Source organism: Rattus norvegicus, chromosome 12, assembly GCF_036323735.1.
Source record: "Rattus norvegicus strain BN/NHsdMcwi chromosome 12, GRCr8, whole genome shotgun sequence".
In the NCBI taxonomy this organism is placed as follows: domain Eukaryota; kingdom Metazoa; phylum Chordata; class Mammalia; order Rodentia; family Muridae; genus Rattus; species Rattus norvegicus.
The window spans coordinates 6,213,774-6,240,346 of NC_086030.1; the positions used below are offsets into that span (position 1 = coordinate 6,213,774).

General features: G+C 49.1%; 1 protein-coding gene across 4 annotated transcripts in view; it reads left to right on the plus strand.

Moving 5' to 3' along the window:
* Window positions 1-26,573, plus strand: part of Arhgef18 (Rho/Rac guanine nucleotide exchange factor 18) — a 108,040-nt gene that overhangs the window by 20,816 nt on the left and 60,651 nt on the right. The window contains 10 exon segments of one of the 4 annotated variants that reach the window (NM_001395655.1): window positions 11,110-11,360; window positions 12,676-12,791; window positions 12,793-12,813; window positions 12,815-12,823; window positions 16,308-16,422; window positions 17,908-17,965; window positions 18,509-18,553; window positions 19,179-19,256; window positions 19,538-19,640; window positions 19,809-19,950. In NM_001395655.1, coding sequence (NP_001382584.1) covers window positions 12,759-12,791; window positions 12,793-12,813; window positions 12,815-12,823; window positions 16,308-16,422; window positions 17,908-17,965; window positions 18,509-18,553; window positions 19,179-19,256; window positions 19,538-19,640; window positions 19,809-19,950 — 604 coding nt within the window. In that variant the 5' untranslated portion in view covers window positions 11,110-11,360; window positions 12,676-12,758. 4 annotated transcript variants of the gene reach the window in all.

Consider the following 26,573-nt stretch of genomic DNA (forward strand, 5'->3'; position numbering starts at 1 on the left):
TTGTCACCACCTCAGCTGTCAATATATGTGGGTTGCATAGAAGGACGCAGCTCAGCCATAGGACCAGTAGCTGGCAGTACTTCTCCCCCCAGTACCGGGCACCTAGGTGACCGTCTCAGCCTCCTTTCCTCTTGCTGTGATGAAATAGTTTAATAAAAACAACTTACGCACAGGTTTGTTTTGGCTTACAGTTCAAGAGCGCATTCCATAATGGCAGGGCTGCTGGGACAGCAGGAGCTTGAAGCAGCTGCCCTCAGAAATAGGGAGAAACAAGGGCTGGTGCCTGACCCCTCTCCGGCTATACAGTCCGGAGTCTGGGAATAGTCCCATTCACAATTAAGATGCGTCTTCCCATCTTAATCTCAAGTAACTGACCACAGTAATTCATCCACATCATACTCACCCGCTCAGGCTCAGGGACAGCCTCGAGAGGGGAACAGAAAGATCGTAATGACCAGAAGTAGTGAATGACAGCAACAAAACAGTATTTGCCTAACGTGTCAGGGTTATCGCACACACGAACTCACAGTAGCACAAGACCCACACAAGATGAAGCCAAGCAAAATCCCAGCATAAATTATGGAGGACTCACCAAGTCCCACACCTGAGGAGCTACTAGCAGCTGACGGCTCCATGGAGAGGAGAGTCGGTTGATCTTTTCCAGTGATGCATAATTCAGTAAACGGTCCCACACCCCTAACATGCTGGCAACGAGAGTAAGATGACTCCGTGTGTGCTGGGGGGGGGGGGGCACATTAAGTTGGAAGAGAAAAAGTAGCAGTGAAGATAGGGGAAGAGTTGGAGGGAAGGGGATGGGGAACCGACCTGATCAAAACACATCCTATTCATGCATTGTCAGGTGGCATCTGTCAATCTCTATTAAACCAAGAAGAGGCTCTGTGGGGGGGGGGGTGGATGTAATTGTCAACTTGACCCAACCTAGAATCTCTGGGAAGAATCTCAATGCAAGTGCCTGTACCTGGCTGACCCGTAGGCGTGTCTACAGAGGAACTGTCTCGGTTTAGTCACCTGGTGGGGCTGGAGAGATGGCTTAATGGTTAAGAGATCTTCCTGCTTCTGCAGGGAACTTGAAATCAGTTCCAGTATTCACATGCTGCAGCTCCCAGTGGCCTATAATTACAGCCCCAGAGGATCTAAGGCCTTCTTCTGTCTTCCACGGTATACCCACATGCACACTCATGCACACCACACACGCACACACACACACACACACACACACTTTCTTTCTGTCTCAGTTCTCAGGATGCAGAGACAGGCAGATCTCTGAGTTCCCAGCCAGCCTGGAGCTAACTACAGAGAGAGTTCCACGACACTGAGGGCTACACATGAAAATGTTGCCTGGGAAGTAAATAAATTATGTTAATTGGTGTGCGGAGACCCAGTCCGCTATAGGTGGCACTGTTCCCTTGGGTTTTAGACTGTATGGGTGAAGAATCAGTGCTAGCAGAAAGCAAGCAAGCAAACATCCCCCTCCATTCCTACAACTGTGGGAGTGATGTCGCTGCGCCTGGGCTGGGATGGACCCGAGCCTGGAGTTGTGAGCTAAAACTAACTCGTTCGTCCCTCAGTCGCTTTTTGTCAGGGTGTTTTATCTCAGCAACAGAAATGAAACTGGGACAGTCTGTTGACTAAGCAATATAGTCATTTGTCACTCCCTCCCTTCATTTGTATAAGGGGGACAAGGAGACCCAAGACCTCTGGGACATAAACACTGGGGTGGGTGACACGGTGCTGGAGAAAATGTAGCACACAGATAAATGCTCAGTCTTGGGAGGCCCTGCCTACCCCCAAAGAATTTTTCTTTCTTTCTTCCTGCATCCACTGTTATCTGGCGTGTGTGTGTGTGTGTGTGTGTGTGTATGTAATGTATATGGTATATTTGCATGAGAGAGAGAGAGAGAGAGAGAGAGAGAGAGAGAGGGAGAGAGGGAGGATAAAGAGTTCAAGGCCAAACTGAACTACACAGTGAGCTCTTGTCTCAAAAACAAACAAACAAACAAACAAACAAAAAAACAGGAGCTGAAGAAATGTCTCAGTGGTTAAGGCCCCACTCTTCCAAAATATACAAGCTCAATTCCCAGCACCCACATGGCATGGTGACTGACAACCATCTGTAACTCCAGGTCCATGGCATTCTATGCCCTCTTCTGGCCTCCACCTGCACAAGACAAAATATCCATACACATAAAACACTTTTAAATGTTTTAGACGAAAAATTAATTTAGTTAAATTAAAACCTGAAATATAAAGACAGCCACGTTTCCTAACATGGAGTGAGGATCTGCAATGTGCAAGTCTTTGTGTTTCCAAACGCAGGCCCCCACCAACATTCCCACCGTAATAGTTATGTGAGGTGGCCACAGTCTGCCCATTTAGCACCGAGGCTCTGGGAAGCCTAAGATTTCTCCATGGTTGGGGCCGGAGAGATAGCAGCGTGAAGCGGTGAACTTCGCTAAACTGCTTTGTGCTCCCGAGGGGCTGCATGCATACACCTGCCCAAGAGCTGTCTGGATTCACAAGTGAAAGACAGACAGACAGACAGACAGACACACGCGCACGCACGCACGCACCAATTAATTTTAAACATGCCTTGACTAGCTCAAAGGCTGGGCAGTGCTAATCCTCTGCCCGGCTAGCATACATTTCTCTCCAGGACTCCTGACTCGACCTTCTAATTCTGTGTTTTATCTTTGCTGCCCGTTACCTTCTGGGCAGACCCTCCTACAGGGCGGCTTTTCCTTCTCACCTACATTTCGGATGAATTTTTTTCTGCAGCTCTAAATCTGATCCATCTCCCTCTGAGACATAGTCATCTTCTTCCCTTCCTCTCTCCAAGTTCCTAGCCTATGCAAATCTAATGGTCCCGCCTCAGTCTACCTACCCAACCATTGGCTGTTGGTTCTTTATTGACAGATCAAAAACCAACTTGGCGAGGGGGGGGGGAGTTTGGGGATTTAGCTCAGTGGTAGAGAGCTTGCCTACCAAGCGCAAGGCCCTGGGTTCGGTCCCCAGCTCAAAAAAAAAAAAAAAAAAAAAACAAGAGCCTTCAGCATTTGGACATGCAGATTCTCCATTGGGGTGGGGATGGGGGTAGATTAAGATTAATTCGAAGCATTAGAACTAATCTCCAATAGCAATGGGTAAGAACCCTTGATGCTCAAGCATGAAGATCTGAGTTTAAATCCAGGTCATATGCACTCTGTTGTCCTCCTCTAGGTCAGAGGAGGTGAGCTCACCCCACCACACATGCATACATGTATACATATGGCACACATACACACACACACACACACACACACACACACACATTAAAACAAAAAAGATCATTTAGTTGGTAAAAGGAACCAAGGATAACAATTTGATCCCCAGGATTTATGTGGTAGAAAGAGGCAACCATCACCCTCTGGGAGACCAGAACCAAGTCCTCCACTAGGGAGAACTCCAAGACGCTCGAGGGTCTCCACGTGTATCACATGCTTATATATACATACATGCGCACACACACAAATGAATAAATAAATAAAATTTGATGCTAAAATATTTAATGAAAGACAAAACAATCATGTCCCAGGTTAAACTACAGAACCTTTTGCAGGAAGTTCAGTATAACTCCATGACAGAGCACTTACTGAGCCTGCTCAAGACCCTAGGTCCCAGGCAGCACTGGGAGAAATGCTGGGCTCAGTAAAAAGCCAGCATTTGCTGTGGACACTGACCGTAGTCTTTCTCAGTCATCCCTTCTCAAACCATGTGCTTTGTAACAAGTTCAGTGTCCTTTGCTGGGCCTGGGGGCACAGGCTACTCATGTGTCTGACAATCCAAAGCCAACCTAGCAAGGGACCCTCTATCTAGTTTCATTTCTTCTGCCAGGATAAAGAAAAACTTTACCAAAAGCAAGGCGGAACAGAAAGTTAGTTTATAACTGTAGGTTACAGTCTATCGCTGCGGGACCGTCAAAGCAGGAACTTCAAACAGGTCACCATGTCATAGCCACAGTCAGGATCGTGCACACTCATGCTCCTTTGCTGTTTCAGTTCGGTTTCTATTACTGTGACAAACACCACGACCAAGGCCAGGTCGGGGAGGAGAGCATTTATTCAATCTTACAATTGCAGTTTCTCATCAATGAAGGAAGAAAACGCAGGAGCTGAAGCAGAGACGATGGGGAGGCTGCTGTTTACTGGCTTCCTTTCTGCCTCGTGCTGAGCCCAATTGCTTATACGAATCAGGCGCTTGTGCCTAGGGATGGTGCTGCCCACAGTGGGCAGGGCTCTTCCCTACCAACCGTCTGTCAAGACAATCTCTCACAGGTGTGACTGCAGGCCAGTCTGATCTGGGTACTCCTTCAGTTGAAGTTCCTGGTTCTTAGGTGACTCTAGGTTTTGTCCAGTTGACAATAAAGCTAACCAGGACATTTGGTTTCCCCTTTGTTCTCACTTCAATGTATCCACTCTGCCTGGAGAACGGTGCCATCCACAGTGAGCTGGGCCGTCTCACACCAGTTAACTTAAGACCATCCCCACTGACATGCCCACAGGTCAACCCAGTTCCTCATTGAAGCTTTCTTCCCAGGTGACTCTATGTTGTGGGGTTGACAATTAAAACTAACCATCAAAAGCTTCGGGACTCTTGTGGAAGGATAGGGGGAAGGATTGCAGGCCCTGAAAGGGATAAAAACTCCATAGGAAGACCAAGGAGTCGACTAACCTGGACCCTTTCATGTGGATCCCAAACAACTGGAGCAGGGGCTGTCCCAAAAGCTGTTGCCTGTGTGTGGGATGTGCTCTTCTAACTGGGCTGCCTTGTCTGGCCTTAGAGGGAGAGGACGCATCTAGTTCTGTAGAGATTTGATGTGCCAGGATTGAGGGATACCCAGGGAGAGCCCCCCTGCTCAGAGGAGAAGGAGAGGGGGTAAGGGGAAGAATAAAAACTAACCATCACACACATCTTTTTTCAATAATTTTTCTTTATTTATTCATTTTACGTCCCACTCGCAGCCTCCCTTCCTCCTCTCCTCCCAGTCCCACCCTTACAAATCCTTCCCCCTATTACCCCTTCCTCTTCCTCTCAGAGAATGGGAGCCTCCCATGGGTACCACCCTGACCTGGGACATCTAGTCCCAGCAGGACTAAGCACATCTTCTCCCACTGAGGCCCAACCAGGCGGTCCAACAAAGTCAGAGACAGCCCTCTCTCCAAGTGTTAGGGGCCCACGTGAAGACAAGCTGTACACCCGCTGCAGGTGCACACGCCCATCCTTAAAGAACTAAAGAGTAAAAATGAGTGATGGGATGTAGGTCAGTGGTACAGTGTGTACTAGCCAGCCACACTCCACTCAATCCTAGCACCGAAACAAAGCAAGCTAGTGTGTGTGTGTGCGTGCGTGCGTGTGTGTGTGTGTTGGGGTGTGTGTTTGTCCACAGATCTGAGTCCAAGTTTGATGGTGGATGTCTTCCTCAGCCACTCATAACCTTATACATTGAGGCAGGATATCTCGCTGAACCTGAAGTCCGCCATCTTGCTCTGGGGATTTCCTGTCTCTGCCTCCCATACACTGGGATTATAGTGGGCCACACACACACACACACACACACACACACACACACACACACCTACCCTGCTCTTAGATGGATTCTGAGAGTCTGAACTCTAGTCCTCATCCCGAGCCTCCTCCCAACTGGCCTGTTTTTTTGTTTCTATAAGGTAGGGTCTCCTGTAGCCCAGGCTGGCCTCAAACTCACTAAATAACCAAAGCTATCCTTGAAATGCTAATCCTCCTGCACCTCTCTGGTGCTAAGATTTTTAGGTAAGTGTCTCCAGACAGAACTTCTGTGTATATGTGTGGTTTTGCTGACACATAGTCTCATATGAGCCAGCACACCTGGCTTGATTTTAGATTTGTATAAATATGTATAGGTATGTGTGGTGTGCGTCCACACCAGAGGTCAAAGTTGGGGATAGTTCTCACTTTTCTCCATCTTATTTATGGGGACAGAATCTGTCACCAAAACTGAAGCTCATGCATTTGGGGGGCTTGGAGGCTACCTAGAGATCTTCTTATCCCTGCCCTCCCCAGTTGATGAAGTGACAGAAGGATGCCACCACATCTTGACTTTTATGTGGGTGCTGGGAACCAAACTAAGGTTCTCATCCTTGTTGGGAGAGCACTTTGCCTACTGGGTTATCTCCTCAGCCCCGATTTTGGACTTTCCCAGGTTGGGAATATTTGTGTAACCCTAATAAGTTAATTTGGGGGATGAAAACCTGTCTAAACGTTGGGTTCACTGACGTTTCATGTATACTTAATATGCATGGCCCGAAAGTATTTCATATGCTACTTTTTATCTCTGTATTTGTGTGTGTATATTGTGTGTGTGTATGTGTGTGTATGCGTGTGTGTAGTGTGTGTGTTGTGTGTGTGTGTAGTGTGTGTGCATGTAGTGTGTGTGTTGTGTGGTGTGTATGTCTGTGTGTGTGTGGTGTGTATGTGTATGTGGTGTGTGTGTGTGTGTGTGTGTGGTTTGTGTGCGTATTGTGTGTGTGGTGTGTGAGTGTGGTGTGTGTGTTGTGTGGTGTGTGTGTTTGTGTGTGTGTAGTGTGTGTATGTGTATGTGGTGTGTGGTGTGAGTGGTGTGTGTGTATTGTGTGTGTGTGGTGTGTGTGTGAGTATGGTGTGTGTGTGAGTGTGTTGTGTGTGTGAGTGTGTTGTGTGTGTGAGTGTGGTGTGTGTGAGTGTGTTGTGTGTGTGTGAGTGTGGTGTGTGTGTGTGTGAGTGTGGTGTGTGTGTGAATGTGGTGTGTGTGTGTGGTGTGTGTGTATTGTGTATGTGGTGTGTGTGTTGTATGTGTGAGTGTGGTGTGTGTGTGTGAGTGTGGTGTATGTGTGTGTGTGTGTGTGTGTGTGTGGTGTGTGGGGCATGGGGGAAGGGGTACTTTTAAATTAAGCACATTTGTGTAGAGGTTTGTGCACATGAGTGCAGTAACCACAGAGGCCAGCAGGGGGCGACGGATCATTTGGAGCTGAAGTCACTGGCTCTTGCACATAATGAGTAGTTGTGTTCCAGTGCCAAATTGGTGACGGGGACAGAATCACCATCTACAACAACAATGCTTGCTTTTCACTGCTGAGCCACCTTTCCAGCCTGTTTTGTTTTTGTTTTTTTTTTTTTTTGGTTTTTTTGTTTTGTTTTGTTTTTTTCCCGTGGTATTTTTATTTATTTTGCTCCAGTGCCACTGAACTTGTGGTTCTCAGGGATTGAACTCATGTCGTTGGGCTATGGAAGCAAATGCTTCGATCTGCTGAACCATTTCTCTGGTGCCCAATCACTGCATTTGATCTGTCACACGTGGAATGTTCCACTTGCATTATCATGTCAGGGCTCAACGTTCTTTGGAGCCTGCAGACTTTGGGTTTACGAAGCCGCCTTGATTGTTTGCTGTTTGTTTCAAACTAGGACACTTTGTTGCATGGCAAAACAGGAATAGAGACACTGTATCGTTGAAATTGCTTCAGTAAGCTAGCTCTACCTAAGAGCAAATGAAATAACTATTTACGTTTTTAAAATAAAAGCCTATCTGTGATTTGAGAAATAGAGACAGGAGAATCTTGAGTTTGAAGCTAGTCTGTGCCACATAGTAAAGCCTGTCTTCAAACAACACCCAAGATTTGGAGGTGTTTCTCAGAGGTAGGGTCATTCCCTAGAGTTCCCCATGAGGGGCTGAGGGGTGTGGCTCAGTCATAGAAAATTTGCCTAGCATACTCAAGGGTTTGGGTCCCACCCACAGCACTGCAAAAAAATAAAGTGTATCCATGTACAATACAAACTGCATGTGGTAGCCCAAGGGGAAGTGCAGGATGTTTCCCCTCCACTTTGAACTCAGCAGAAATTCTGTGGGGCTGGGGGCCAACCTAAGGCTCCCTGAGTCTGTGGAGCAGGAACGGAGATCTCTTAGATCCTCTTGCAGGGTGTCAAGCCTGGGACAGTGTTTACCTAGATCTCTGGGAAGTCCCCCCAGTGAACGGACTCCCTCTTTTCTCACCCAGGGAAACCAGTCTGAAAAAGGGTTCAAGCTTCCAGGCAAAGGAGAGGTAGGGCTTTCCCTCCTTCCAGTGTGCCTGCTGGCTAGAGAGCCGGGACACGCTGTGCTTTCGCTTCCCAGAACCCTCCTCCCAAGCTCTGGCCTGGCTCCCACCTCTGCCTGCGATGAAAGAGACCAGACACTGGAAAAGCAGGGAGCCCAGCACCAGCCCAGAGCCCATCCTGACGTGTTTATATTTAGGGGAAGATGAAAAGCAGAGATAGAAAGAAGCCTTGTGGGGAAGCAATGGTGAGAGACAGGAGTCCACGCCAGGTTGTCCGTGCATCAGGAACGGGAACGGAGCAATCCCGGGGATAGGCAGGATCTGAAACAAGACTGTAAGGGCATAGAAGAGCAAGGTCAGGGTCACTCCGGTCCAGACACATCTATCCTGCGATCGTTTGGAAAGAGACTGAATGAAAACTAGACATGGTATTTAAGAACAGAGGGAGGAGGAGTGGGCCGGGGAGATGGCTCCGTTTTTAAAGCACTTGCTGCGCAAATATGAAGACCAGAGTTCAGATTCTCGGGATCCATGTAAAAAAACATGAGGCATGTTAGAGGCTGGTGCATGCTTCTAACTCCAGCACTTGGTGTGGGAGTAAAAGGAGGGAGATCACAGGGCTTACTGCCCAACCAGCCAAAACCATGAGCTCTAGGTTCAGTGAGAGACCCTGTGTCACCAACACACACACGTACACACGCGTACACACACACACACACACACACACACACACACACTGCTAGCTTGGGGATAGAGTGCTCAGGTACACCCTTAAAACTTAAACAAAGAACCACTATGAGAGGTAGCAATTTTGCTTCCTGGTATAGACAAAAAAAAAAAAAAAAAAAAAAAAAGAACTGAAAGGAAGGCCAGCAAGATGGCTCAGTAGGTGAGGGAGCTTGCCACCAAACCCTGGTGACCTGAATTCCACTTCCAGGACTCACATGATAGTAGGAGAGAGCAGGCTCCCACAAGTTGTCCTCTGATGTAGAAACAGGCAAAGAAATGTAAAAAAAAAAATGAGAAAATAATTGAAAGTGGGGCCAGTTGTGATGCTGCATGTCTGAAGTCCCCACCCGGGAGCCAGTAGGCAGGAGGTGTGCAAGTTTGAGGCTTGTGAGTTCCCATCACCCAGAGCGGTCCAGCAGAGTTTCTGTCCGAGAAACAAAACAACACTGAAAGCAGATTACAAATGGATACCTGTATGATCCTTTCCTTAGCGGTGACTCACAAGAGCCAAAAGACAAATAAACAGAATGTAATCTGGGCTGTGCGGATGGCTTGGTTGGTGAAGCCCTTGCTATGCAAGCACCAGGGCCTGAGTTCACACACCAGGAACCTGCGTGAAACAGACTAGCCTGGAGTTGCAGCACAAACTGGTAATCCCAGTGTTGGAGGGGAAGAGACAGACAGATCCCCATGGCTCACTGGCCAACCAACAAGGACAAATGGGTGCGTTCCAGGCCTCTGACAGACCTTGTCTCAAAAGCCAAGATGGATGGGACCTGCGATTGTTATTTTTGATTGTCGAATTGACACAATGTAGAAGCATCTAGGAATACAATCTCCACAGAGGTTTGTCTAAAGTGGGTTAGCCTGTGGGCTTGTCTAAGGGGCTTCTCCTGATCATATTTGCTGAAAAGGAAAGGCTCAACTGACTGCGGGTGATGCCATTTCCCACAACCTGGGACTATCAGTCAGATAAACTCTTTCTCCCTGAAGTTGACTTAGACACATAGTATTAGACATTTAGTGTGCAATCACAGCAACAAGATAAGACCCTGAGGAAAGCCGCCCAAAGTTGACCCTGTGACCTTTACACGCACATAAAACATATGCACTGTACCTCCACATACCCGAACACACACACACACACACGTGAAATGTAGCCTATGCATACAGCGAAATGATCTGTGGGTCTGACTAAAAAGCATAGAAATCCAGCATGGCCGCCTTTAGGGGAATGAAACCTTGAATCCCAGAATAGGAATATGTCTTAGTCACTCTTTTATTGCTGTGAAGAGAAACCATGACCAAGGAACTCTTTTTTTTTTTTTTTTTTTTTTTCGGAGCTGGGGACCGAACCCAGGGCCTTGCGCTTGCTAGGCAAGCGCTCTACCACTGAGCTAAATCCCCAACCCAGGAACTCTTATAAAAGAAAGCATTTGATTGGAGGCTGGCTTACAGTTTCAGAGGTTTAGTCCATTATCTCCATGGCAGCATGTAGGCCAGTGCCGGAGCAGCAACTGGGAGCTACATCATGATCTGTAGACAGAGAGAGAGAGAGAGAGAGAGAGAGAGAGAGAGAGAGAGAGAGAGAGAGAGAGAGAGAGAGAGAGACAGAAACAGAGAGACAGAGAGAGAGACAGAGAGAGAGACAGAGAGAGAGACAGAGAGAGAGACAGAGAGAGAGAGAGACAGAGAGAGATTCTTGGAGCCATAGGCTTTTGAAATCTTAAAGCCCACCCCCAGAACACATTCCCTCCAACAAAGCCACACCTCCTAATCCTTTTAATCCTTTCAAATAGTGCCACTCTCTGGTGACTAACCATTTAAATATATGACCCTATTGGGTGTATTCTTATTCAAACCACCATGATCCACTCTCCATACTTCTTCTATCCATATTTACAGCAAAATGTATTCAGTCCAACTTCAAAAGTCTCCATAGTCTATCTCAGTCTCAACATTGTTTAAAAGTCCAAAGTCCCTTCTGAGACTCGTGATACTGTAACCCCCTATAAAATTGAAACCTAGAAGTAGATCACATTCTTCCACATCGGCACAGAACACACATTACCATTCCAAAAAGTGGGCATAGTTAAGAAATGGTGGACCAAAGAAAGACTGAAAACCCTTCTTACTGAAACCACCACAGCATGCCACTGGAGAGGTGAATTCCCATTGGGCAGGAAGCCCATCTGTGTGTTAAGGAGTGGGGACTTGAGCCCAGGAGACCTCACCTCTGCCATCCCTTGACTGACACCCTCTTTTTCCCCACCTGCAGGAAGATGGTTTTCTGAGGCACCTCAGCGAGAGCGCAGAAGACCTCAGCCTGGACCTGGGAGCCCTTCAGGGCAGCGAGTACCTCCGGGATCTGGGCTTGGGGGCCCCTTCTGACCTCCATCAGTCTGAAGTGGTTATGGATCCTGAGACCCCCAGAAGAGAGTCCTTCCACACAAGCTGTGAGGGAGCTTCAGCCCTGCCTCAAAGACACAGCTGGGAGAGACCCCGGAGCTGCTCAGAGAGGGGTCGAAGGTCAGCCCCCACCACTGCCTACCTTCCAGGTGCCACAAGGAAGGAATGAGGGGACCTGCAGCCTCCCACGGCTGTCGCAGCCTCCCACGGCTGTCGCAGCCTCCCACGGCTGTCCTCACTGTACCCAGCTGTATGACTGGGCTGGGGACATACAAACATCTCTTCCCCCAGATAGGGCACCAGTAATAGACCAAAGAAGTCATGCCATCCGAGTCCAGCACAGTGAACCAATTTCATTAGAGTTTACTTATAGGAGTTTGGGGGAGGGGTTACTTACGTGAGTGTAAGTAACGCCAAAGCAGCTACATCGTGAATACCGACTCTGACTCACGGAAGTCACAACTGGGCCTCCCCGTACAGCTTGCAGGCAGCTTCATCAAAGAGTCTCTTCTCCCCCAGAAACTGTGTATGAACTTCCATATAACCTCAGGATCTTGAGCTTTCTTGTGAGTTTCTAAGGGTTCCTCTTCCCTCCAAATGGGAAGTTTAATTGGGAAGAAGCATGTGGGAATATGTATATGTGAGGTCCTGCACACACAAACACGACATAGAGTCTCTGGGGTATCTGTGCTGCTAGAAGCAGCCCAAATCTGTCCTCTCACAAACACGCATATGTGTGCGTGTGTAGATTCCCACACATACAAACACACATGTGTGGTACACATAGAAACTGCTTGCTTCCCACTCACCCTGTTAAGCCCATACCTAATGGGCTAAAAGCAGTGGGACGTCCACACAACGTTTGCCCACCACCTGCATGCTACAGCCTCACAAGTGATCCAAACACGAGACGAGTATCATCTCCCTGCACACACAGTAACAGCACCAGAAGTAGAGGGGCCTCAGCCATCTCCATCCCTACTGGTGTGCCTCAGCTCCCCCTAAGAGGGTTCAAGGTGTAGCTTAATGGTAGAGTGCCTGCCTAGTATGCATGAGGCCCTGGGTTTTGCCCTCAACATTGAAAAGTGGAGGAAGGAAAGAAGGAAGGAAGGAAGGAAGGAAGGAAGGGAGGAAGGAAGGAAGGAGGGAAGGAAGGAAGGAAGGAGGGAAGGAAGGATGGAGGGAAGGAAGGAGGGAAGGAAGGAAGGAAAAGAAGTAGAGGAGGGAGGAAGAAAGGAAACTTCTATAGAAAGATGCGGAGAAGATCTCCATGAAGATGAGGACTCCTTGTATTGGGAGGTTTGGAGTCCTCGATGTGGCCTACCCCCTCCCTGACCTGGAACCTTCCCTGTGAATTCACTCCTTCCTTTGTGTGCCCAAGACCATAGCCAGATGGATACTGACCGCTAAAGCTTCAATGTCTGCTCTCCCCCAGGCTCAGCCTTGATGCCTCTGAGGTGGATGAGGGGGCCTGTCTCCCCCGGACTCTGGCTAGCCTCGCTCTGAATCTGTCTGGAGATGGGCAGAAGACTTGGATCCAAGGATGCTTACCTGTCAGTGGGACACCAGCACCCTCAAGCAAGGTGAGCAGAATCTGAACGAATCCATCTGAACAGTAGTAGGCACAGTAGGCACCCCTCTGGGATTCGATGCTGTGTGGAAGGGAGTATGGACTCCATGGCTATCAGAAGTCACCAATCACAGTGAGGGCAGGGAGGAAGGATCTCCCTAATTTGGCCCATGGCTGTGGCACCCCTGGGTCCTGAGTTGCTTTGTGCCATAGTGTGTGCATGCGTGTGTGTGTGTGTGTGTGTGTGTGTGTGTGTGTGTGTGTGAGAGAGAGAGAGAGAGAGACAGAGACAGAGACAGAAACAGAGACACAGAGAGACAGAGACAGAGAGAGAGACAGAGACAGAGACAGAAACAGAGACAGAAACAGAGACACAGAGAGACAGAGACAGAGAGAGAGACAGAGACAGAAACAGAGACACAGAGAGACAGAGACGGAGAGAGACAGAGAGACAGAGACAGAAACAGAGACACAGAGAGACAGAGACAGAGAGAGACAGAGACAGAGACAGAAACAGAGACACAGAGAGACAGAGACAGAGAGAGAGACAGAGACAGAGACAGAAACAGAGACACAGAGAGACAGAGACGGAGAGAGACAGAGAGACAGAGACAGAAACAGAGACACAGAGAGACAGAGACAGAGAGAGAGACAGAGACAGAGACAGAAACAGAGACACAGAGAGACAGAGACAGAGAGAGAGACAGAGACAGAGACAGAAACAGAGACACAGAGAGACAGAGACGGAGAGAGAGAGAGAGAGAGAGAGAGAGAGAGAGAGAGAGAATACCACAGAGTGGGTATGTTATAAAGAAAAAAGGTTTGTTTTTGTTCATGAGTCTAGAAGTCTAGGGTCAAGAGCTGTGTTTGTTGATGACTTTCTTATTGGATGGTCCTTGGAGGTGCAGTGAATCACAAGGCAATGACAAGAAATGTACATGTGTTGTCCATGTCTATTCCATCAGTTTCTATCCTCTCTCTCTCCCTCCCTCCCTGCCTCCCTCCCTCCCCCTCCCTGGTGCGTGCGTGCATGTGTGGTGTGTGTGTGTGTGTGTGTGTGTGTGTGTGTGTGCACGCGCGCGCGCATCCATGTGTGTAAGCATGTAGGGTGGGGAGAGGGTGTGGAAACCAGAGGATGACCTCTGACGTAATTTCTCAGTGCCATCTGCCTTCTTTTGAGACAGATTAAAACTTGCTAAGAAGGCTGGGCACGGGCATGATGTCATGGGCCTTTAACCCCAGCACTTGGGATGCAAAGGCAGGCAGATCTCTGTGAGGTCAAGGCCAGACTGGTCTACATAGTGAGTTCCAGGATAGCTAGGGCTATATAAAGAGACTCTATCTCAAAAAAGAAAGAAAGAAAGAAAGAAAGAAAGAAAGAAAGAAGGAAGGAGGAAGAAAGGAAGCAGAACGGGAAGGGAAGGAAAGGGGAGGAGAAGGGAAGGGAGGGGAGGGGAGGAGAAGAGAAAGAAGAGAAGAGAAGAAAAGAGAAGAGAAAGAAGAGAAGAGAAGGAAGAGAAGAGAAAGAAGAGAAGAGAAGAGAAAGAAGAGAAGAGAAGAGAAGAGAAGAGAAGAGAAAGAAGAGAAGAGGAGAAGAGAAGAGAAAGAAGAAAAGACCATTGCCAAGTAGGCTAGCCAGCAAGCCCCAGGAGCCTACCCATCTCCACCGCCCCTCCCCAGCTCTGAGATTATAAACATGTGCCACATGCCCAGGTGGGTTTTCACCTGTACCCTCATGGCACTTTATGGATTGAGCCGTCTCCACAGTCCTATGTCCCTTCAGATAAATCTGCCTGGGGCTGGAGAGATGGCTCCATCAGTAAAGCCCTTCTACCTAAGTTTGGATCCCTAGCTCCCAGCATGGTGATACGAGCTTGTAAACCTACCAAGGGGCAGTGGGGAGATAATGAGAGATCCCTGGAGCTCACTGGTCAGCTGGCCTGACCCGTGGGATGAGGTCCAGTGACACTCAGTGAGAGATTTCGTCTCAAAAACTAGAGTGAAGGACAGGTGAAAAGATACAGTGGGTGAAGTCACTTGTCACTGAACCAGACAACCTAAGTTCAGTCCTTCAGCCCAATGGCAGAGGGAGGGAATCAAGTTGTCTTCTGAGCTTCACATGCACACACACACACACACACACACACACACACACACACACACAGATGTGTGCGTGCGCACATGAACACGCACACGTTAATTAAAGTTTAAATATAAGGTGGAGAGTGAGGTACTCAGTGGTAACCTCTGTTCTCTGCACACATGTGCCCATAGCTACACGAACACATAAATGCACTGTACACACACAGACACACACACATTCTTTAAAGGTTGGATGACTGTGGTGAGGTAAAGGGGTAGAGCACAGCTCTCATCCCAGCACTCAGGAGGCAGAGACAGGAAGATCTCTATGAATTTGAGATCAGCCTGGTCTACACAGTGAGTTGCAGACAGCCAAGGCTACCCAGTGAGACACTGTCACAGCCAAAGATTGCAGTTGGGGAAACTCCAGCCTGAACAACATTAATGCAATTATTGTCTCCTCCCAAGGCCCCATGTCTACATTTTGATGGTCAGATTGCCACTCTTTTAATACTGCACCGTGAGGATTTAACTCCTTCCTGAGTTTCAGATAGGACAAACCATAGACACATCTGGTGCTATCCCAGGGTCAAAGTGTCTTCTCTAAAATGGGCACGTTCCCATCGAAGACGAATCATAAGACTGGAGAGACTGCACCATCAGAAAATCATCTGCTTTACAAGCACAAGGTTGTGAGTTCGATCCCAGGAGCCCATCATGTATGAGAAGCTGGGTGTGCTGAGGCGGGCTTGTGATCCCAGCCCTGGCAAGGCAGAGACATGGAGGATCCCTGGGACCCGCTGGAAGATCACCTTAGCCTACTTTACAAGTCTAGATCAGTGAGGAATCTTCACTAAAACAAAATTAGTAGGTTGTGCTTTGAATGATTCCTATGGCGATCTTCCTGCCTCTACACGCAAGCACACACAGGTGCACCTGCTAGTGTGTATGCACGTGTGCATGCACACACACCAGAGACGGAGACACGGAGAGAAGAATCCTATCCATAAATGTCCCAGTGGGCTAGGGCAAAGGGAGCCTGTCCTCTTATGCGTAAGTCCCAACCTGGCGTAGAAGAGCCCTACCTGAGGTGGAGCTTGCAGCAAGAGGGAAACAGGTTGGGTCTGCAACCAGGAAAAGCGCGTTTCAGACTTGTGATGGCAGCTGATATCTGGGGAATGTATGCTTGGGGTTATATAGTCTGTGGTCCCTGAACATGACCAATGGATTTGAGTCCTACAGCCTCAAGAATAACTCTGGGTTCTGTAAAGGGTTACAGTCCATGACTGAGTAGAGGGGGTCCCTGATGTAGCTGGAATCTGGACCTGGGGGAGAAGGGGTGACACTGGCTGTATGTACCTGGGGTCCACAAGGACAGTGTGTAACCCAAACTACAAATCTTGTTCCCCCAACAGGAAGGCAACAGCCCTGAGAAAAGGCTAAGATCCAAGTCAGTACCTGTGTCCTGTGAAGAGATCAGCTGTCTGGAACCGGCTTCTGGCTCAGATGTGTGTGCTCCACCTGTACAAGGTAGCCAAGCCTGGGGAAGTCTTTCCGGCATTCCTAGTGACTGGGGCAGGGAGGAGCTCCATGGGTGGAGCCCCAGCTGGGTCACACGGAAGACAGGAGCTGATGGAGGAAGCACAGGGTCACTTGGGCAGAAGGTTGGCAATCCTTTGGGTCCAGAAAGAGTATAACCTCCAATGATTGCCATTGACTCCTCTCTAGGATGCCTCTAGCTCTTCTCCTTTTTCCCCTTTTCCTGTGCCTCAGTTTCTTCGTCTCTCCCTCCTTCCTTCCTTCCCTCCCTCTTGTCTTTCTCCTTCACTCCTTTAAAAAAATTATAATTGTTATTAACGTGTGTAGCGTTAATTTTTAGCTATACTGCTTTGTGCTCCTGACAGCTCTCTCTCTCTCTCTCTCTCTCTCTCTCTCTCTCTCTCTCTCTCTCTCTCTCACACACACACACACACACACACACACACACACACACACCAGTTAATTTTAAATATGCCTTGACTAGCTTGCTGGGCAGTTCTAATCCTCCTCGAAGCTGGCACACATTTCCTTCGGGTACTCTTGGCTTAACACTCTCTAATTCTGTATTTTATCTTTGTTACCCTGGCTCCTGCTGGGTGGCCCTCAAGTCTTTGCTGCCCAAGATGCTTCTCAGCAGCCCTTCTGGGGGGGCTCATACCTTCTCACCTATATTTTGGATCATTTTCCTTCTGCAGATCTAAATCCCATCTGTCTTGCTCCGAATCATGGTGATTCTCCTTCCTCTCTCCCAGTCCCTAGCTTGTAAAAAGCTAAAGGTCCCACCTTAGTTTACCTGCCTAGCCATTGGCTGTCGGCTCTTTATGGATCGACCAAAAACCAATTGGGGACAAGGACCTTCAGAGTTTGGACATGAAAATCCCTGATTTTATGGGCCAGGTTAATTCAAAGCATTAGAAGCAACCCCCAACAAATGTGTGTGGTGGTATGTTGGGAGGGGTGTGCACATGTCGTAACACACACGTGGAGGTCAGAGGACAAGAGTTGGGTCTCTCCTTCTACTGTGTGGGTCTGGGAATTGAACTTGTGTCATCATCCTTGGGAGCAAGCACCTGTACTTACTGAGCCATCTTCAACTTCCCTCCAAGTTCCCCTTTCCTCTCTCTGTTTCCCTCTCGGTCTTGGAATCTCTACCAAAGACTACACTTCTGCATTCTCCCTCAAGCAGTCCTCAGACAGATCCAACCTGCTCTTTTGAATGGGTCTGAGCCTCCCTGGTTTTCCTCAGTAAGAAGGTACATTGTGTGTAGCTCCGAGTGTCCCTGGGAGATCCTTCGAGTTTGCACAGACACACTACCATGCCGGTGAAGTCCTGGTCCCAAGCTTCCTGTCTCTCCTCCCTGAGAGACTGCTAGTGTTATGTGTGAAGCTTCTGATCATCCGTGGGCTGGAGGCGGGCAGGTGTCGAGCTGGATCCTTGCTCACTCCTCTGCTCCCCATGCTGGGGACTGCTTCTAGGCCTTGAACCCCCGGTGCTGGAGTGTTTGGAAAAGGACCACGTGGAGCCAGACCATGTGTGAGTGTCTGCCCCACAGCAGGCAGGAGTGCCCTGGGGGACCGGCCCTGGGGAGGTGGGCAAAGAGTCTGCCCCACAGCAGGCAGGAGTGCCAGTAGAGTGGCTTAAGAGGGAGGTGGTAGAGGCTGGGGCCGGGGGATGCAATGCTGCTGTTTGTAAGCAACCACGGCTGGGCTGGGGCTCATTTGATAGAGTGCTGCATTGGATCCCATCCCTGTGACTCCATAAACCAGGCATGTGGTAGTGTCTCCCTGTCATCCTACCACTGAGCGGGTAGAGGCGGGAAGATTGGGAGAGTTCGAGGTCATCCTCAGCTAATTGTGGGTAGGATGTTGGCCTGAAATACACAAGAACTTATCAAAAACAGGTTTGTTTTACGATAGCTAGCCATGCTAGCTTAATCTTGCTCAGACGCTCACAAACAACCTTTGCCTAGGAGAAAGACACCCCGGAATCCTCAGGGCACCCAGTTAGAGTGAGCACGGGAGCTTGGGTCTGGCCAAGGAATCGTGGTCCATGTGTTTGTATCCCATCCCTTTCTAGGCTGATAGTGCAACAGGTGCTTCAGGAGCTGAGGCAGTACCACGGGTAAGTGAGATGGGAACAGGCGTGAAGGAGAGGACAAACGTGACAGGGAAGGGAGAAACGAGTGTGAGGGACAGGTGTCGGCATCTGTAGGAGAGGGCACAGTTACAGGATCTGGTAGGAGGAGGAAGGGTGCTTATGGCTGTGACGACACATGCCTTTCACCTCAGCGTTTAGGAGACTGACAAAGCAAGAAGACTGTGAGTTTAAGGCTAACCTGGGCTATTTGACGAAACTCTGCCAAAGAAGGAGGGGTAGGAAAAAGGGAAGGAGGCAGAAGTTAAAACTTAAGGTGGTGGGGCTAGGGGAGGAAGAAGACAAGAAGAAGGAGGAGGAAAGGAATGGCGCCGAAGAGGAGGAGGACGGAGAAATGAAGAAAGGAAGCCTAATGTTTCCTGAGAGCTGTTAGAAAACTTCCCTCATGCGCTCATGCGGTTTGTCCAAGACACAGTGCTGCTGCCCTCTGCTGGAATGCAGTGATGGCGTCCCTCAGTCACCGGTGGGCCCTCAGAGAGCTCCCCCACACCCTGGAGATGCGCCTGTACTCTAAAACCCTGGCGATGCGCAAATGAAGGATACGGGAAGAGTTGCCTGCAGATCTACATGTCTGTCCCACTCTACCCCACAGGGCCCGTCAGCGAGCTCGCATGTCCATCAGCCCTGGAGGACCCCACTCCAACCTCACCTGGTTCGAGTTCCTGTCAGAGTAAGCGCAAGCTGCCAGAGGTGGCTATAGTAGAGCCTTTATACAAAGTCCCCTAAGAGTTGACTTCACCCAGAGAACGAAGGCTGAGACAGGGCTGCCTGGGCTGCAGAGCAAGGGCAGGGGAAAGTGAAAGGAGAGGAGAAAGAAAACCAGGGAAGAAGAGATGGGGAACTGGGAACCAAAGATGGGATCACATTATGGGGAAGCGTATTCCTGGAGCACCTTCCAGAGTTGCCTCAGAATGACCTGAAGCCTTTCCTCACCCACTTCCTACTGTCCAGGAGCGAGGATGGTGTGTGCAAGAATGAGAAGACGGACAAGAGCACCAGAGTGAAGCGCAGCCTGAGCTCCCTCCGCAGCAGGGTCACGAGGCAGAAGGAGAAGGTGGGTGAGCGTGGGGACTCCTCTTCCTTCCTTTCCCTGCTCCACGATGTACCCTTGACTCGGGAACCCTGGAATCCAAGCCCGGACTAGAAAAAATGGAGGTGGAGGGCATTAAAAAGGACCAGACTCTGCAGGAGATATTCTAAGGCCCATCATTTTCTCAAGCAGGGGAAGAACCCAGCACATCTAAAAGATAAGATTCAGGATGTTCCAGGAAAGCGGGAGTGTGTCAACGGGCACCAGCTGGTGCGAGGAACCTTCTCGGGCCACTCCAGCTGTCCTCTGTGTGGCAAACCTTTGCTGAGCTCAGGTGAGTCCCAGCCCCCTCCGTCCACCCAAAGGGGGTGTCGGCCTTCTTTCTTCATTAATGCCCCTCCATCCTCTGGTACATCCTGGCTCCATTTTACTCTCTCCAATGTGAGCAAATCTGAGTAGAACCTGGAGAGACCCAGAGGGACGGGTCAGTCACTGGGGATGGTGACTAAGTTCTATCTCAGCCTTGGCCTTTGTAGAAATCCAGCCGCATCTGGACTCAGGCAGGCAGGGTTTTTATCAGACGTGGTGACAAAATATCTTGTATTTCCTGGCTAAAATCTCAGAAACACGTTTTGTCATAGTACTGGGACCTGACTGGCCAAGGTCAAGTTATCCTCAGGTGTTGGGTTTCTCCACATCCTTCTCCCAGATTCTGGTAGCTCTCCAACCTCGTGACAGCATCATCCTACAATGTTGTTGTGTGCACCCTGGAGTCCCAAACTCTCTTTTCTCTCTTTCCTTCCCTTGTACTCGTGCTTGTTCATGTGTGCATTTGAAGGTGCTTATATATAAATACCAAAGGACAACCTTGGCAGTGTTTTCTTCTGTGCCATTCCGTTATGTTTTATGTGTGACTTGTGTGCAGGTACATCCATGCACATGTGTCCACATGCATGTGGAGGCTAGTGTGCAGGTACATCTGTGTACATGCACACACATGTGTCTACATGCATGTGGATGCTAGTATGCAGGTATATCTATGTACATGCACACACATGTGTCCACATGCATGTGGAGGCTAGTGTGCAGGTATATCTGTGTACATGCACACACATGTGTCTACATGCATGTGGAGGCTAGTGTGCAGGTATATTTGTGTACATGCATGCTCATGTGTCCACATGCATGTGGAGGCTAGTGTGCAGGTTTATCTGTGTACATGCACGCACATGTGTCTACATGCATGTGGAGGCTGGAGATTAATTCTGGATGTCTGCCTCTATCACTCTCCACATCTTTTTTTGAGACAAGGTCTTTAGAGAACCTGGTGTTTGCTGATGCAGCAGCCTCCTGCATACCCCGGGGATCCTCCTCTCTCCGACTCCTGGGATTATAATCACTGTGTTCTCGGGCCCGGCTTATTGTTTATTATTTTCATGTGGGTTCTGGAGGGCTGAGCTTAGGTCCTCGTGCTTCCAGGGAAAGTGCGTTTTCTGACGTGTCCTCGTGCCAGCCTACAACCTCCTTCCCTTTAAGGACCTATCATCACATCAGAGTAGGGGCTCAACCTAGCCCAATATGAGGTTCACCATGAGTTAGGACTGAGTAAATGTGCTAGGGCAGGGTTCCAAACAAGATGTGTCAATATGAGTGTGGGTATGGAGGTCCATTCCCTTCTCCCACCATGTGGGTTCCGGGGATAGCATTCAGGTTATCAGTCCTCTACTGACCCATGGTCTTATTCTGCAATAAAGGAAGGGATAGGGCTATATACACTAATTGAGGGGAGACAGTTCAACCCGTAGCACGAAGTTCACTCCCTCCTGGAGCTGTCCAAAATGGCTGGGCTAGGCTGGACTAGGTTGAACTGGGCTGGCATAAGTCTGGACTTGGCAAACAGTGCTAGGTTACTGCAATCCTTGGAGAGAGAGAGAACTCTGGGATTTTGAACATTTCCCTTTTGAAATCGAGCCCAATTTTGAGGAGAATTAAAGAGAAGGTAGTTGCTTCTTAAAAGACGTGTGTGGTGTTGACGATTAGCTCAGCTGGCAGGTTATTTGCTGAGCATTCGGAAGGCTCTGGGCTGCACCTTCAGCATGGGTGGCGTGTGCCTGTGATCCCAGAATTCCAGGGGTGGAGGCAGGAGGATCAGAAGCTCAATACCATAGTAGGTTAGATAGTACATTCAAACCAGCATACATGATATTCTATCGTGTGTGTGGCGCACGCAGATGTGCCTATGCGTGTACACATTAGCAGCAAGAAGTCCAACTACAGAGTATTTACAAGCAAGACTCAGGCAAGTTCAAGGTTCAACTGTAGGACATCAGCACTGTTGGCCTTTGAGGTCAATTAATCGTCCCAGAACCCTTAACCCACTAGGCACTAGTAGCCCCTGCCTCATCTAAAGTCGTGACAAAATGTCTCTTGTTGGTGGGAAGGCCCGAGGTGAGACCCGGTTATCTAAGACTCCCAGAAGGCCCCAGGGTGTGCATAGACCTTGATGTAAGAACCACAGACCCGGTGCCTCCCAGACACCAGAGTGGCAGGTTTTTCATCACACTGTCCCCACCCCTTTTTTGTCAAAGTGTCATTTCACTGGTTAAGGGACTATAGGACATTCTGCCTGTGGCTACTGCTGTTTATTGTAATGGTGACTGGACAGAAGAGACTTGACACATTAGATCAGTATTGTAGGCAGGGGCTCTACCACTGAGGCACACCTCTAGCCGATTTTTATTTTTGAGACAGGTCTCTCTGTGTCACCCTGGCTGTCCTAGAACTTGCTCTCAAAGACCAGGCTGGCCTCAAACTCAGAGATCTGCTTGCCTCTGCCTCCTAAGTGCGGGGATTAAAGGCGTTCATTGCCACTGCCTGGCGGCCATCTTTACTCTTTGAGTAGGTGTGATGTCAGGGTTTCTTTCTCTTTATCTTTTTTCTAATCTTCTCTCCTCTCCTTCTCCTCCTCCCTTTTCACTCTACCCCTTGGCCTCCCCATCTTTCTCTCTCTCTTTCTTTCTTTCTTTCTTTCTTTCTTTTTCATAAAAGGGTCTCCTATAGCCCAGGCTACCCTCAAGTTTCAAACTTGCCAAGTAGCCAAAGATGACTGGATCTTCCAGTTCTTCTGGAATCATAGCCATGTATCATCACTTCCGGTTTATGTGGGGCTGGGGTTGGGACCCAGAGCTTCATGCGTGCTGGACGGGCACTCTGCAAACTCAGCTTCACCTCTGCCCTCCCTTCTGTGTGGACTGCCTGCTCGCCCTCCCTTCTGTATGGACTGCCTGCTCACCCTCCTTTCTGTATGGACTGCCTGCTTGTAGCGTTCAGGTAACCATGGTAGAGCTGAGTGGACAGCACATGGTCTGCAGGGCCGCAGCTGTTTTCTGACAGGTTCTTTAAAGGCACATACAGGCTCAACCCTGAGATGCAGATGATCCAGCAGTGAGCAAGGCAGAATGTTGGGTGCAACCTACCAGAGCTAGCTGATCAATAACTCCTAAGGAGTATATCCTGGAAGGATAACAGTCCCTACAACCTGTCATTTCCTGACTGCCACCCTGTGATCTGGAAGATTTTATGCAGATAACAGAGGGGGAGAGGGAGGGTAGGGGGAGGCAGCCTTGCTGTACTGAGTGTTTCCATTGCCCCAAACATCCAACTACTTGAAGAGCATCCTCGACTTTCTCTTTGCAGCTTGAAGACATATTCCCTGGGGGCAGGCACACTTGCCAAAGCTCACGTATGAAAGAAAGGTGGAGGATTTCTTCCTCCCTCAGTTCTCTCCCTGTGCCATGTTTGGGAATCAGATTGTCAGGCTTGGCAGCAAGCACCCTTACTCACTGAGCCATCTTGCTGCCCCAAGGATTTTGGTTTTGTTGTTTTGGAGACAGAATCTCAGGTAGCCCAGGCTGCCCTCAAACTGACTATGTAACCAAGAATGCTTTAAGCTTCCACTTCTCCAGCTTCCTAGAAATGAGATTGCAGGTGTGCCCGAGGGTGGAAACCCAAGGCCTCTCAAACACCAGACAAACACTCTTAAACATCTCAGCCCTCCAAAAATTTTAAATGTTTCTCTCTCTTTGAGGAAGGGGTTGTTTTGTTTTATATTGCTTTTTTTTTTCTTTTTTTCGGAGCTGGGGACCGAAATCAGCTCTACCGCTGAGCTAAATCCCCAACCCTTTATATTGCTTTTTTAAAAGCAGAGCCTTGCTCTATCAGAGGCTGTTTCTAAACTCCTGGGATCACGTGATTCTTCTGCTTCATCCATTTGAATAGCTAGGACTACCTGTGTGTGCCCCTTTGCCAAGCCAGAAGTTATCTTAAGCTAGAGTGAAAGCTAAGTGGTCAAAAGCATTTGCTGCTCTCGCAGAGAACCCATGATAGGTTCCCAGCACCCATACGAAGAATGGTTCATAATCACCCATAATCCCAGTTCCAAGGAATCAAACACCTTCTTATGGCCTCCTCGAGCATCAGGGGCACACATGGTGCACATGCATACATATAGGGAAACACACACAAGAAATAAAAAAAATAAATAAACATTAAGAAGAAAGTCTTTGCTTAGTCAGGATTCAAACTTAGAATTGAGGTCATTTTGTTTCATCCCGTTGTTTAATTTTTCTACTTTACTTATGTTTTGTTATTTACTTTTCAATACTTTATTTACTTATTCTATTTTATGCACATGGGTGCCTACATGTATGTTTCTGCCCCGCCTCCCAAGCGCCAGGATGGTAATTTGTGCAGTGCAGGGGAGCTGGGCAAGCACACTGATTAGAAGACATTCTCAGCTAAGGTCACGTATCACCAGCAACGCTACCTTTCCAGCCTTGACACCCCCTCCTATGTTGGGGGTTGGAAAACACTTGTATGTCATGGCGTAAGTGTGTATGGAGGTCAAGGAACAACTTTGTGGTAACTAATCCCGCCGCATAAGATGTGGGTTCCTCTTATCAACTGAGGGCATCAAGCTGGTAGCAAGCACTTTAACCTACTGAGAGGTTTCGTCGCCATCCCACCTCCAATAGGGTCTTTAATATGCTTCCCGACGGTCAACAGCTTGTCTGCAGGTATCTGATGCTTCCTCAGTGGGAGTGTCTGGGGTGTGTTTGCGTGTGTGGGTGTATGTGTGTGTATACGTGCCTGTATGTGTGCCGGCACATGTGTGTATGAGTGTGCATAACTATGTACACATGCATGTAGAGGGCCGAGGTTGTTATAAGGACGGGCTCAGCCAAGTGCAAAGTCCCAAAGTCCCAGGTGCCAGGAGGAACTACCTCTGGACGAGGCCCTGCCCCCTTCCGGGCCCCGCCCCCTCTGGGGACGGCCTACACATGCGCAGCTTGGTCTCGCACGGCACACCGCTTCCGGCTCCTTGGAGGCCGGGCGGAGGCTGCGAGAGCGACCCGGGAGCCAGCAGGGCGGAGAGCGGCCTGTGAGGGACCCCGCGGAGGTGAGGGGGCCGCGGCGAATTTCGTGGCGCAGGGGCCGGGGTCGCGGACTCTTTGGAAACTTCCTAGTACATAGCATACCTCCAATGGTGCCTCAGGGCTGTGCACGCCTCCCTTACAGGTGACCTCTTCCATATAAGTGGGGCTCCAAGTGGAGAATGTGGGGGTGCAGTGATGCAGACCATACCCAGTCACCCTGTCCCTGCGCCGTGGACGCTGTAGTCGCCTTTCCTGGAAAGGAGAAAGAAAAGCCACTCAACTGCATGCAGCCTTTTGCTCCTGGCTTGGGGACACCAGGGCCAGGGTCAAGGGTGGAGTGTCCCCCACAGCAACCTCTTGCACCACTTTAGGCCCTCGGGAAATCTTGACACCCTTGCCTGCGAGCGTTTGGGTGCAACACCGTGCAAACTGGGTGTGAGTTTCGTTTTTTGCTTTCTGGATTCCTTCTAGGCGGAGAATCAAGCAGGTGCGATACAACTTTGATTGCTCCCAGGCAAATTGAGCGTTTTTGTTGTTGCTGTCCTCGCCTTATCTTCTTTTTTAAAAAGTTACCTGTAGCTTGGTGAAAGAACGGCTGGCCAAGGGGAGGAAAGTTTTCCGGAGTTTTTCACCCTCCGTCTTTGCTCGCGGCATTGGGACCCGGAGCTGACGTTCAAGGCCCCTTTCCATTTCTTGCTGGTAGCGTGCACACGGCTTGATGAGTGTGGGCGATTTGAAGATTGAAGGGGTTGGGTTTTGGCTTTTGGTTTGGGGGTTTTGTTTTGTTTTGTTTCGCAGGTGCGTGGATGAATGCTTAGCCTTTGAAGTGGGAGGAGAGAAATCTCGAGTGTCACATCAGACCTGAGCTTCTGGTCCCAATTCTATCGTATGGGTCGCGTAACATCACCAAGACCCAGTCTCTCCCCTTGTCAAAATGAGAATAAGAACTTGAGTGGGTTCGGTGAGGTGACACTCGGAAGGGATGTAGTGCATATGGTCGGTGCTCAGAGTTCCATAACCTGCGAATATGGACCTGCTTCGAGACGGCGAGGATTGTTGTGTGTGAGTGAAGTGTGCGAGTGGGTGCCGGGGGCCAGAGAGCAACTCTGTGGAGTAGCTTCGTACCCGAACGTGAGTTCTGGGATTCGAACTCAGTCTTGTACTGCAAGTACTTTTGTCCACTGAGCCATCTCTGACCTCCCAGCCTAGATTGGTGGTGTGAGTCTAGGAGACTTGGATGTCCTCCTGGGTCGGAATTTAGACTTGTCCCTGTTTGTTACTCTTGTCAGTCCTCAAGCTCTTCTGGAGGGGAAGAACAATGGCTTCCTTTAAAGAAAAATGATCTTGGTAAAATTTTTTGTTTTATATCAGTTGTTTTTGTTTATTTTCTCGAACCCAGTTCCTTGCACATACTCAGAAAACTTTATGGCCAACCGACCATATTTCAGTTATTTATTATTTTCTGGCAGTCAGATGGCCACATTGTGATCCCGTCTTTCTACCCTCGCAAAACCGGCACAGC